The following is a 13,929-nucleotide window of genomic DNA, read 5'->3' as shown; positions in this document are numbered from 1 at the left end:
TTATGTTTACATTATAACATACTCTTTTAAGTGTGCAATAGCTTTATGTCTAAAAAAGTCAATGTATATACCTTAATTAAAAATATTTTATTGCTAAAGAATGTAAACCATTCTCTGAGCCTTCAGCAAGCGTAACCATTTTGCTGGGGGAGGGTCTTGGCTCGTGGTGGACGGCTGCTGACTGAGCAGGGTGGTGGGTGCTGAAGGTTGGGGTGGCTGTGGCCATTTCTTAAAATAAGACAACAATGAAGTTTGCCCCATCAATTGACTCTTCCTTTCATGAAAGATTTCTCTGTAGCATGTGATGCTGTTTGGTAGCATTTTTCTCCTCTTCTATTTTTTGGAAAACTTTAAGGAGAATGGGTATTATGTCTTCTCTGTATGATAAAATTCCGAGGTAAATCCGTCTGGCCCGGGGGTTTTGTCTTGGGTAGTTTTTTTATTACCGATTCAATTTCGTTGCTGGTAATTGGTCTGTTTAGATTTTCTGTTTCTTTCTGGGTCAGTCTTGGAAGGTTGTATTTTTCTAGGAAGTTGTCCATTTCTCCTAGGTTTTCCAGCTTGTTAGCATATAGGTTTTCATAGTACTCTCTAATAATTCTTTGTATTTCTGTTGCATCCGTCATGATTTTTCCTTTCTCGTTTCTGATTCTGTTGATGTGTGTTGACTCTCTTTTCTTCTTAATTAAGTCTGGCTAGAGGCTTATCTATTTTGTTTGTTTTCTTGAAGAACCAGCTCTTGGTTTCATTGATTTTTGCTATTGTTTTATTCTTCTCAATTTTATTTATTTCTTCTCTGATCTTTATTATGTCCCTCCTTCTGCTGACCTTAGGCCTCATTTGTTCTTCTTTTTCCAATTTTAATAATTGTGACATTAGACTATTCATTTGGGATTGTTCTTCCTTCTTTAAATATGCCTGGATCGCTATATACTTTCCTCTTAAGACTGCTTTTGCTGCGTCCCACAGAAGTTGGGGCTTTGTGTGATTGTTGTCATTTGTTTCCATATATTGCTGGATCTCTATTTTAATTTGGTCATTGATCCATTGATTATTTAGGAGCATGTTGTTAAGCCTCCATATGTTTGTGAGCCTTTTTGCTTTCTTTTTACAATTTATTTCTAGTTTTATACCTTTGTGGTCTGAAAAGTTGGTTGGTAGAATTTCAATCTTTTGGAATTTACTGAGGCTCTTTTTGTGGCCTAGTATGTGGTCTATTCTGGAGAATGTTCCATGTGCACTTGAGAATAATGTGTATCCTGTTGCTTTTGGATGCAGAGTTCTATAGATGCTATTAGGTCCATCTGTTCTAGTGTGTTGTTCAGTGCCTCTGTGTCCTTACTTATTTTCTGTCTGGTGGATCTGTCCTTTGGAGTGAGTGGTGTGTTGAAGTCTCCCAAAATGAATGCATTGCATTATATTTCCTCTTTTAATTCTGTTAGTATTTGTTTCACATATGCTGGTGCTCCTGTGTTGGGTGCATATATATTTATAATGGTTATATCCTCTTGTTGGACTGAGCCCTTTATCATTATGTAGTGTCCTTCTTTATCTCTTGTTACTTTCTTTGTTTTGAAGTCTATTTTGTCTGATACTAGTATTGCAACACCTGCTTTTTTCTCCCTGTTGTTTGCATGAAATATCTTTTTCCATCCCTTGACTTTTAATCTATGCATGTCTTTGGGTTTGAGGTGAGTCTCTTGTAAGCAGCATATAGATGGGTCTTGCTTTTTTATCCATTCTGTTACTCTGTGTCTTTTAATTGGTGCATTCAGTCCATTTACATTTAGGGTGATTATCAAAAGATATGTACTTATTGCCATTGCAGGCTTTAGATTCCTGGTTACCAAAGGTTCAAGGTTAGCTTGCTTACTACCTTACTGTCTGACTTAACTTGCTTATTGAGCTGTTATAAACACAGTCTGATGATTATTTCTTTCCCTTCTTTTTCCTCCTCCTCCATTCTTCATATGTTGGGCGTTTTGTTCTGTGCTCTTTTTAGGAGTGCTCCCATCTAGAGCAGTCCCTCTAACATACCCTGTAGAGGTGGTTTGTGGGAGGCAAATTCCCTCAACTTTTGCTTGTCTGGGAATTGTTTAATCCCTCCTTCATATTTAAATGATAGTCGTGCTGGATACAGTATCCTTGGTTCAAGGCCCTCTGCCTCATTGCATTAAATATATCATGCCATTCTCTTCTGGCCTGTAGGGTTTCTGTTGAGAGGTCTGATGATAGCCTGATGGGTTTTCCTTTGTAGGTGACTTTTTTCTCTCTCTGGCTGCCTTTAATACTCTGTCCTTGTCCTTGATCTTTGCCATTTTAATTATTATGTGTCTTGGTGTTGTCCTCTTTGGATCCCGTCTCTCGGGAGTTCTGTGTGCCTCCGTAGTCTGAGCAACTATTTCCTCCCCCAGTTTGGGGAAGTTCTCAGCAATTATTTCTTCAAAGACACTTTCGATCCATTTTTCTCTCTCTTCTTCTTCTGGTACCCCTATAATGCGGATATTGTTCCTTTTGGATTGGTCACACAGTTCTCTTAATATTGTTTCATTCCTGGAGATCCTTTTCTCTCTCTCTGCATCAGCTTCTGTGCGTTCCTGTTCTCTGGTTTCTATTCCATCAATGGCCTCTTGCATCTCATCCATTCTGCTTATAAATCCTTCCAGAGATTGTTTCACTTCTGTGATCTCCCTCCGGACATCATCCTACTTAGCTCTTGTATATTTCTCTGCATCTCTGTCAGCATGTTTATGATTTTTATTTTGAATTCTTTTTCAGGAAGACTGGTTCGGTGTATCTCCTTCTCAGGGGTTGTGATTTTGCTCTGTATCAAATTTTTCTGCCTTTTCATGGCGATAGAGATAGTTTGCATAGCTGGGACGAGTGACGGCTGGAAGAACTTCCCTTCTTGTTGGTTTGTGGCCCTCCTCTCCTGGGAGAACAGCGGCCTCTAGTGGCTTGTGCTGCGCAGCTGCGCGCAGACGGAGCCTGGGCTTCCTGCCCGGCTGCTATGGAGTTAATCTCCGCTGTTGCTGTGGGCGTGGCCTGCCTCGGGCTGCTGCTCCGATATGGTGGAGCCGTGTCAGAGGGGAAACGGCCGGGAGGCTGCTTATCTCCATGAGGGGCCTCCGAGCTGTCCTGTTGCCCAGGGGGTTAGGGTGCCCGGAGTTCCCCAGGATTCACAGCTGCTGGGCTAAGTGTCCCGGGTAACTTCCGTCCAGTGGTGGGGTCCCTGTCCCTTTAAGACTTTCAAAACGCACTCGCTTTTCTTTGTCCCCAGGGCGCTGGCTTCGGGACCCACTCCAGGTCTTCCTGTCCTGTTTCCCTAGTTTCCAGCACCCCATGCATGTACTATGTCTGTGCTCTGGCCCGGATGGCTGGTGCTGGGTGTTCAGCAGTCCTGGGCTCCCTCTCCCTCCCAGCTCCGACTCCTCTCCTCCCGCTGGGAGCTGGGGTGTGGGGTGCTCGGGTCCCACCAGGCCACGGCTTGTATCTTATCCCCTTCATGAGGCGCTGGGTTCTCGTGGGTGTGGATGTGGTCTGGATGTTGTCCTGTGTCTTCTGGTCTCTCTTTTAGGAAGAGTTGTCTTTGTTGTATTTTCAAAAATATGTGTGGTTTTGGGAGATTTCCGCTGCTCTACTCATGCTGCCATCTTGGCTCCCCGCTCTGTTTGGTAGCATTTTACCCATAGAACTTCTTTCAAAATTGGAGTCAGTTCTCTCAAACCTGTCACTGCTTTATCCCACAAAGTTTGTCATATTCTAAGTCCTTTGTTATCATTTTAACAATCTTTGTAGCATCTTCACCAGAAGTAGATTCCTCTCAAGAAACTACTTTCTTTGCTCATCCTTAAGAAGCAACTCCTCATCTGTTTAAGTTTGATCTTGAGATGCATTGATTCAGTCATGTCTTCAGACTCCACTCCTAATTCCAGTTCTTTTGCTGTTTCCACTGTACCTGCAGATACTTCCTACATGGAGTTTTGAACCCCCCCAAGCCATCCATGAGGCTTGGAATCACCTTCTCCCAAACTCCTGTTGATATTGATATTCTGACCTCTTCCCATGAATCATGAAAGCTCTTAATGACACCTAGAATGGTGAATTCTTTCCAGAGGTTTTCAATTTGCTTTGCTCAGATCCATAAGCTGAATCACTATCTATGGCAGCTATAGCCTTAGGAAATGTATTTCTTAAGAAGTAAGGCTTGAAAGTCGAATTACCCCTTGATCCATGGACTGCAGAATGGATGCTGTGTTAGCAGGCGTGAAGACAATATTCATCTCTTTGTACATCTCCATCAGAGCTCTTGGGTGACCAGTGCACTGGCAGTATTTCTAGGTTTAGGAATATTTTGAAAGGAATCCTTTTTTCTGAATAGTGCGTCTCGACAGTGGGCTTAAAATGGTCAGTAAACCTTGTAAATGGATGTGCTGCCATGTAGACTTTGTTGTCCCATTTATAGAGCACAGGCAGAGTAGACTGAGTATAATTCTAAAGGGCTCAGGGTTTTCAGAATGGCCAATGAGCATTGGCTTCAACTGAATGTCATCAGCGGCATCAGCCCCTAACGACTCAGTCAGCCCGTCCTTTGAGCCAGGTTTTGACTTCTCTCTAGTTTTGCAAATCTAGATGGCATCTTCTGCCCCATGGAAGGCTGTTTTGTCTGCACCAGAAATCTGTTGTTCGGTGCAGCCCCCTCCGTGAATGACCTGCGCTGGATCTGGACGACTTGCGGCAGCTTCTCCGTCAGCACCTGCTGCTTCCCCTTTGTATTTTTCTGTTATGGAAACAGCTTCTTCCCTTAAAGCTCATGAACCAACCTCTGGTCGCCTCCGCCTTTTCCTCTGCGGCTTCCTCACCTCTCTCAGCCTCCAGAGAACTGAGAAGAGTCAGGGCCTTGCTCGGGGTTAGGCTTTGGCTCAAGGGAACGTCGTGGCTGGTTGGCTCCCCCATCCAGACCGCGACAGCGTTCCCTATGCCAGCAGAAAGGCTGTTTTGTTTCTCATCATTTGCAAGAACATTTCGCAAGAACAGCGCTTTAAGTGTCCTCGGAGAAGTTTTCCTTTGCGTTCACAACTCGGCTGTCTGGTGTAAGAGGCCTGGTTTTCTGCCTGTCCCAGTTTTCAACGTGCCTTCCTCCCTAAACTTGATCATTTCTAGCTTTTGCTTTAAAGTGAGAGATGTGTGACTCTTCCTTCCACTTGAATGCTTAGAGGCCATTACAGGTTATTAATTGGCCTGGTTTCAATATTAAGTCTCAGGAATTAGGTAGGCCCAAGGGGAGGGTAAGAGATGGGGAGCAGCCTGTTGGTAGAGCAGTCCCAACACACACATTTACCTATTAAGTTCACGTTAATCAGCGTGGTTTGGGGAGCCCCAAACAATTAAAAAGTTGCATCAAAGATCACTGATCACAGATCACCGTAATAAATATAGTAATAATGAGAAAGTTGGAAATATTGCAAGAATTACCAAAATGTGACCCAGAGACACTAAGTGAACAAATACTGTTGGAAAAAGGTGCTGATAGACTTGCTCAGTGCAGGGTTGCCACAAACCTTCAATATGTAAAAATTGCAATGCTTTTGAAGCATAGCAGTGAAGCATGATAAAATGAGAGATCTGCTTGTATAGCAGAGAAAATTTATCTAAGAGATTAGACTGAGGTCACATGACTGTTAAAAGTGAAGTCCAAATCTAAATATTCTGAATCCTTGCATTTTTCACACTGTAATTTTATATCATATAGCCACAGGCATTATAACGTGTATGTTTGGCAATAATGAGGCTCATTTATAAAGCATTTAAAGTGCTACCTATGAGTTATTAATAGGGAATTAGAATTTTGTATAATAAATATAGAAGGTACAGCACCTACTTTCAAATACAGGCTTTAGCTTATCTTTCCAAATGAGGAAAATATGTATTTTTTGTCTTAAATGCATATATGAATATATAGATAGAGATAAGGTTAAATACATATGTGAATGTAAATATAGATAGAGATAAGGTGAGTCCTATATTTTAGTGTCATTTTCCACGCAAAGGTACAAAAGCCTTTGAAGAATGTCCCTAACCCCACCTTGCTTAGGCCATGGAGCCGAAAAAGCTTTTAATCCCTGAAGAGAGGCAGCGATGAAATGTCTACTGCAGACCTTTCCCGAGGCTGAGGGACGGAGAAGAATCAGTTTGTCCAAGGTCGTTCAAAGTCTGTAATGAACCCGGGGTAGGAGTTAAGGCTCTTAACACTGCCCACTGTGGCTTGGGGTTATCATTCCTCACCTGCTGCAGAAGTGGTGAGGGTCTGCCTGGCCACTGCCCCCCAAAGCAGCCATCTTCCATCTGTGTGACCCGGCTGCTCGCTGTAGTCCAGGCCCTGGGCAGGGGTCTCTCGAGAGCAGGAGCAGCCCTGCTCAGGGCTGGGGCCCCTCCCCAGGGCATGGACTCGCTGGCTGCCTGGTGGCTTCACTTCAAAGTCCCGAGTGCTGACTGTCCTGTCTCACTGCCTGGGCCTGCCCGTCAGGCTTGGGATCCTCTTCTGGGTGCCTGGTCTCTGGTCCCGTCCCAGCTGCTGACCTACCCCAGCACCTGCCAGGCCATGGGTGTGGCCTCAGCCATGGCCACATAGCTGTCCTCAGCCTGCAGTTTTGCCTGGCCTCACATCCTCATGGTGTCCTGGGCTAGAGCCACACATGGGAGCTGAGCTGCTGCGGATCACATCCCTTCTCCATCACTTACCTGCTGTGGGGCTTTCTGATCCTCACTTGCCTCAGCTGCCTCGTCTGTAAAGTGGGGTTACAGGACTATATCAAACAGCTGTTCTCAAGATTCAGTGCTTCCGTGTGTGTTTTTGTGTGTATGCTGCTTAGTGCCAGGACCTACTGAAATGTGTGCCTGATGACAGCAAGCAATGTCTCAGGCAACCTTCAAGAGGAACCTAAACAAATCAAAGTAAAAAGAGTAACCCTAGACTTTACTACTTTTACCACTTAGTTTTTTTTTTTTTATGGCAGTAGTTGACTTCATATGAAGTAGATGGTGGTGATGGTGATGATAAAAAGGTTAGGCGCTAACGATTATTGAATGTTGGTTTTAGGAACACTATGCTCAATGTTATGTCATCCAGTTAAACACCCACAAGGACCCTGTGAAGTAGGTGTTGTCACTATTATTCCTATTTTACAGATAAGAAACCGAGGCCTAAGCTAGTAAGTGGTGGAGGCAGCATTAAAACACAGGACCAGCCTCCAGCTGGGTGCACTGATGAGCAGATCTTGATTAATTCAATGTGCGCAAAATCTAGGGGTGGGGGTGGTTGGTGGTGACTTGGTAGATGTCATTTTGCTTCTCTTCTTAAAAGATCTCACATCAAATTCTTTTGAGGATGTTTTCTCTTCTTTTCCTGAAGGACTTATAAACTGAGCATTACTTATATGGATTGAAAGTGTTCACATCTAATGTGCCTTAAAAAAGAAAACCTGTATAAAAGGGTGACTAGCATTTGCCTTTCCCCGGCTGGGGGAGATGCTGTCGGTGGGTACATGCGTTAGCAAGAAATCTCTTTCCCGTCTGAATAGCAATTTCGGTTGACTTACAAAACTTTGACAAGTGTGTACATTTTGATTGATACTGAAAGTCAGGGTAAGAAACGTGGCAGCAGAGATGATAACACAAACCATGTGTCACTCCGTAGGAAGAGCTAAGCCCTTTCACAAGGGAAGCTGGAGACAGAATTTTAAATGTTCTGTCAATTCCTTCACTTAGTCTGGTTTTTCTTTCCCAAAGGGGAAATTATGCCAGACCATTTGGTTTGGTTTTAGTTCACTTAAGCCAACCATTCCTTGGATATTTTATTTTTGCAGTTTACAAATCGAGCCATTGGAAATGGCTAATCATTTCCTAGCTATTGTGTCGGCCAGTGGAACTACAGTGCTTAATGCCACAGAGAGAGAAGTCTGATTTTGATTCATTTTCTTTGGTTTCACAGAGTTATCTGGTAGGAAGTCCAGTTGGTGTTCCAGCATAAGTTACTCAGTCTGGAGACACCGAGTTCAAGATGTGTTTTATCTGGTAAAGGTGGCTTTTGTTTACTTACTGGTAAAGGTGGCTTTTGTTGTAGAGATTACTTTTAGCTTCCTCAGTATGTTTGCACCTCGGGGCGCGTGCTTCCTGAAGAGCGCCCTGGAAGAGGGCCGGGCCTGCCCTGTCATGTGTGAGAGGGAGCATTGGAGAGAAGTCAGAAGGCCTGGACTTCAGTCCTGCTTCTGTGGCTGAAATGACTGTTGGGCCTTGGAAAATCCTGTATCTTTCCTGAGCCTCCTCTGTCCCATTTGTACAAGGGGGAGTATTAGGTTGGATCATCTCTAGTGCTGTTTTCTAAAAATTTTTTTGTGGTAAAATACACATAATATCTTAACCATGTTCAAGTGTACGAATGTACTTGACACCACTGAACCAGACACTTAAAAATGGTTACGATGTTCTCTTTTCATCTGGCAGAAGTGGAACACTGTCCCCGTTAAACTACTCCCACGCCCCCTTCCCCCAGCCCCTGACAACCGCCCTTCCACTTTCTGTCTTTGTGGATTTGACAGCTCTAGGGACCTCTTTACAGGGGATCATACAGCATCTGTCTTTTTGTGACTGGCTTATGTCACTTAGCATAATGTCCCCAGGGTTCATCCATGTTGTATCCCATGTCAGAATTTCCTTCCTTTTTAAGGCTGAATAATATTCCACTGTATGTGTCACCACCTTTTCTTTATCTACTCTGATGCTATTTTTAGATCTGAAATTTCTAATTTTCCCTGGTGCTCACCTGGCTGCCAAAGCTGTGGCCTCTCAGGAAGAAGGCCGCTTAGCCCTGGGGTGGGCAGCACATTCATGGTGAGAGCTGAACCCCCATCCCTGAGAGCAGGCTGCCTTCCTGGGCAACACTGGCATTTAGAGTGTGGAAGACACCTGCTAACTTACGACCATAACCTGCCTTTGGTTCAGCATGTTTAGAGAAGTGGCTTAAGCTTCCCAGTAATTTTTATTGGGTGTTTCCAAAAAGTATGTGCTGCATCAGCATTAAGGAAAGTGTCACTTGATCGTGACATATAACAAATCAGTCCATCACTATGGGGTTCTCTGTCACTGGATTCCTGAGACAAAGATAATTTCAGAAAACATTACCAAAGGCAGATGCTCCCCTGTGCTTCGCCCTCTCTCCTCCTCATCTTGTTGTCACAGTCCCTCTGGCATTCTGAGAGGGTATTTAAGCTGTGTGGCTGTGTCTTGGCTTTTAAGCTGTTCCCAGGTCTGTTGGTAAAGGTTGACTGCATTTATTTTTGCAGTTTGTAAAGAAAACTGAAGGATATTTGCCACTGTCCACTTGTCGTGATTATAGTATATGGCAGTTGGATGCAGCAAAGGACAATTAGAGAGAAAATTCTTTCCTTGTCTGCTGGAGAAGACAATGAAAATGGCAGATTTAGCGGCCAACACCCAGGTTTCTGTGTCGAGAGCTCTGTCGCTCCAAGTCACCCCTTCTGTGCTCATGAATTCTCATGTGCCACAGGCTGGCCCTCTCCAGGGCCATGTTTAGGCCCCCAGGGCTGCTGTAGGAGAGAACCCTGGGGTAACATTCTTGATGACACCATGTCTGAGTCCAAAAGATGACAAATACAGTAATTAGTCGAGCTCACCTTCAAGAGGCACACGCCATCACAACTGATAGTCCCTCTGATGGGTCTGCAGTGCTTTAGTTTGCAAGGCTTTTAAATGAACCCTCCCAAGACCACTGTGAACCAGTTAAGCGTTAACTCCATCTTACGCAGGAGGAAGGAGCCTCAGCTCAGCCAAGTGACTTGCCCAGATCACAGAGGAAAGGGGAGCCCCACAGGGGCCTGTCACGATGCAGAAGGACCTCCTTGTTGCCTTTCTCCCCTTAAGATTTGGTCTGTTCCTTTAGGGAAGCATTTCAGGCTCTCATCTTTGGTGTCTTCCCCCAAAATGTAACTGTGTGACACACATATTTATTTGGTGTTTTGCTAGCTTTGTTGCATGAAGAAATTTATCTTTTTCTCTTTTATTTAAAATACAGAATTTGGAGGAAAATGGTATGTCCAGGAAATATGACATAGGTAAGTAATGATTTTTTTACCTTAAGAGTATGTGCCCAGGTGTATTTCTTGTAAATGCTGTTTCAGAGAAGTGCATTTTTCTTTCTGATTTTATCGTGGAGTACTGTTGTGCAGATACCCAGCCCTGCATTTACCTCGTGAAGACATGGGGAGAGCCCTTTCCAGCCTGATGTATTGGCAGGTGATATGTCTTGGAAGTAACAGCTCACAGTTAGCTTTCATTCCCTTGGCCATCAGTTACTGAGTTTCCAATGAGGGCAGATTACTGTGCCCGTGGTCACTGTGGGGGCTGCAGAGATGAATAAGACAGACTCTCTTCTCAGGGACCCTACACCGAGTGGGAGGAAGGACAGGCCGTGGCCTGTGCTCATGTCCTCCTCTGCCTGGGGCCAGGCTCCCCACTGGCTGACCTGCAAAACCCGCTTTCCATTCAGGCTGCCAGCCACATCCGGCAAAGTCTTCTGAGAACCCGGCTGCAGGGCAGCTGCTTGCATCTGTGCAGACACACTGTTCTCGTCCTACAGCCCGTACGCACTCTTCTTTCCTCTCCCTTTTAAACGCTTCTTTCTCCCTCCAGGATACTGTAAGCACCTTCCTGGCTGTGACCGCGAGTTACTTGTGTTTTGTACTCCGTGGGAAGCAGGCCCCAGAGGGTTGACAGGAAGCTAAGAGGGTGTGTTGGGCCTCTTCCCACAGGGTGTGGACTTTGTCAGCGTGGGTCACCCCAAGGTCGGCCTTGGAGACCTGGAAGGTGGCCTGTGGGCAGGAGGGAAAGCGCACACTTGGCTTTCTAGGCCTTCCCCTCCTGGGCTGGATCCTGAGGAGTCTAGAAACCTGCGGTGAGGGCGGCGCGGCCTGCGATGGGGCCTGGGTGTGCAGGGGACCGCAGGGGCAGGGGCTCTGCGAGCAGCTGTGTCACAGGAGCCACACCGGTCGTTGCTGTTTCTCTGTGTCATAGCATGCTCCCCCAGAGACTTTCTGTCTGCTGCCAATCCTTGCGGCTTGGGCATTTGTGTGCTTATTTTATGGGAGCTGACTGACAGGTCTCCGCATAGCAAATGATTATCAATGAACTAATGACCCTAGTTCTGGAAGATGGGCTTGAAAGTACCAAGGGGAAGGTACCTGGCTACGTAAATCTACATCCTTGTGATTGCAAATGGAAAGTCTATTGATATTTAACTTGGTATCAGTGTTTGCCGTAATCCTAACATGACTCTGCAGGAGCAGGGGGGTCACCGAAGCAGCCCCCCTGCCCAGTGGAATCCGGGTGCCTAGGTCATGGGGTCACACAGCAGGGCTGGGTGACAGACTCCAAGGGCAGGGCAGCTTCTTCCCCTTGGGCTTCCTACCTCATCTGTAGTCACTAGTGCCGCTTATCCTGACCAGGTAAAACATCCAGGGTGGCTCTGAGTTGCGTGGACGTGTGCATATTCATCCCTCAGCCTCAAGACCCAGGCTGCTTGCCTTTCTGCCTTGTCAGAAGAACACCAGCACGATGAGACCCATGTTTCTGGAGGAATCTGACCAGGAAAGATTAGCATTTCATGGAGTGTTCGGCGCATGATGCAAGTGCTCAGCAACTGACGGAACAGAGAACCTTTCATTTCTTTTATCTTCAAAGAGGAATCGTTTCTCCTTCGGGGTCCTTTTCTAACCGTGTCTCGGTCCCGTGGTCTCTCCTGAGGGCTCTCTGCACCCACCGCGGGCTTCAGAACCACGCAGGCCTTTCCATGTCCTTGACTATTTTGTATTTTCCCTCTCTAACCTGTCTTCCCTGTCTCTGCCTCATCATTATTATCAGGCACTTAGTGTACAACCCATTTGTCACACATTCCTGGACGAGAAACAGCGGCAGTCTGTCTCGAGTTGTGACATGTTTGCTGAAGGCAAATCTGAGTTTAGAGAAGCGCAACGAAGCGGTAAGGAGGTAGCGCCTTGTCTTGCTCGGCTCCAGTGACTGGGCAGAGCTTAACAGGCATGAACAGAAGACAGCCATCGAGGTGAGCCCTGCGATCTGGACTGAACCAGAACGTGATCCAGTTGGGAGGGCTTAGGGTGTACGTCAGAAAGCATTTCAGAAAGATGGAGCAGCCAGCAGGGATTCAAGCACATGAGCTGTTTTCAGCACCAACCTCTGCGGATATGGCTCTTTTCTAGACTGGGGGTGTGGCTGAAGGACATGTAAAGGATTTCTGTCATTCGGTGTTATCAGGGCTTTAGGAACACCCTTCCTTTTTTGCCGTGTCACTGGTCACCACCCATTACACGTTCCATTACCTAACTACTAATATTTCCAGGGCCCTAAACCTACTTGCTGTCTCAGACCTTCACTGTTCTCTCTGTTGGGCAGATCCTCCCCCCCCGCCTGGTGCCCCCACTCTCTGGGGCCCCAGATGGCGCCGAGGCCCTGCCCCTGTTTGAGCGCTGTAGTCTATAAACCTGGCTTCTTAGTGTGGCACTGAAATCCTCGTTCCCATCTGATCGGGCTGACCTGGCCTCCCTCTCTGACCTTGTCACTGACTGTCCCTTCATCCTTTCTCAGAAATGCCTGGCCAACTCCCTGGTCCCCTACTCAGGGATGCTGTGGGCTCTGGGATGACCCCACATCTTTCTCTGCCATCAGTGTGCTACCTTCTGTGGCTGAGTCTGCAGACAACTGCTGCTCTTGAAAGGAAGCTTGGGGAGCAGCTTGCTGGGAGCGCTCCCTGGACTTGTGCTCCTAGAGCCCTGTGCTCATGTGGGGTCACACGTAGGCTTGGGTGGCAGCGGCTGTCTCCTGAATGGACTCAGCACTTTGTGCTGGGTCTGCACCCACTCACCTTTGTATCCCAGAGCCTTGTACCTAATAGAGACTCTGAGAAGTTTGCCGAATGCGTACGCATAGAACGCGAGATTGAAGCACGTATAAAAGGAAGGTGCTGATTTCTTAGCAGAAGAGCAAATATGACTAATGGCACATGACCCAAGTGTATGAAAAGTGGAATATTTCACCTTTTCTCCTCTTGTAAAGCCTCTTCCCTGCACAGAAGAGCTGTTGTCTTGTGAGAAGAGTGGGAACTTTGTAGAACTGGTAGATGTGGTGGGAGCTGATGACTGCAGGATTGCCACAAGTAATCTAACGAGCATTCACGTAGCTACCACCCTGCTAAAGAAATAAAACACGATGAACGCAACTGAAGCCTTTCAACCAGTATCTTGGTGTTTTCCATTCTCATGTAATCTTTTATACTTTCACATCATATATAGTATATATGCATGCATATATATTTGTGTTTATATTTTTGCAAACCACTGACTTACAGTTACTTCTTTGCAACTTCCTTTTTTCTCCCAGCATTGTGGCTGTAGTATTTACCTGCAATATCCATCTGAATTGATAAATGTAGTGCTAATTTTTATTGCTGTATAATATTCCAATCTGTACATCTTGTTAGTGTGCATTTGCGTAGCTCCAGAGTTTCCCCTTTACACAGTCCAGATGTGAGCTCTCTTACTATATATTCTGTACACACATATGAAAGTTTCTCAAGGATGATTAAATCTGAGTGGGAGCCCTGGGTCATTGGGAATGTGCACCTCCAACTTTATTAAATTTTTGCAAAATTATTCTCTGAAGTTTATTTACTCAATTATTAATGAAAAGAAATCTTTCTAACTCCTCTTTTGATATGTCAGTTATGTTAATGTTTTAGATGTAGTAGATCAGACATTGCATTTCAGCTGAAATATAAGACACTTATTGAAGCCTTATTTGTGTGCCCACTTTATAGAGCCAAGAAGCTGATTTAAAATAGGT

General features: G+C 45.5%; 1 protein-coding gene across 3 annotated transcripts in view; it reads left to right on the top strand.

The window, feature by feature from the left end:
• Positions 1-13,929, top strand: part of B3GLCT (beta 3-glucosyltransferase) — an 86,305-nt gene that overhangs the window by 14,411 nt on the left and 57,965 nt on the right. For all 3 annotated transcript variants that reach the window (XR_005031161.2, XM_036917305.2, XM_057489835.1), the window contains one exon: positions 10,091-10,130. Coding sequence is in view for 2 of the 3 variants with exons in the window: in XM_036917305.2 (XP_036773200.2) it covers positions 10,091-10,130 (40 nt within the window). In the remaining variant the exon portion in view is untranslated. The remainder of the gene's footprint in view (positions 1-10,090; positions 10,131-13,929) is intronic.

This window comes from Manis pentadactyla, chromosome 2 (genome assembly GCF_030020395.1).
Source record: "Manis pentadactyla isolate mManPen7 chromosome 2, mManPen7.hap1, whole genome shotgun sequence".
NCBI classification, from domain to species: Eukaryota; Metazoa; Chordata; class Mammalia; order Pholidota; family Manidae; genus Manis; species Manis pentadactyla.
Note: the sequence above shows the minus strand (reverse complement) of the source record. Positions and strands in the feature narration are given on the sequence as shown.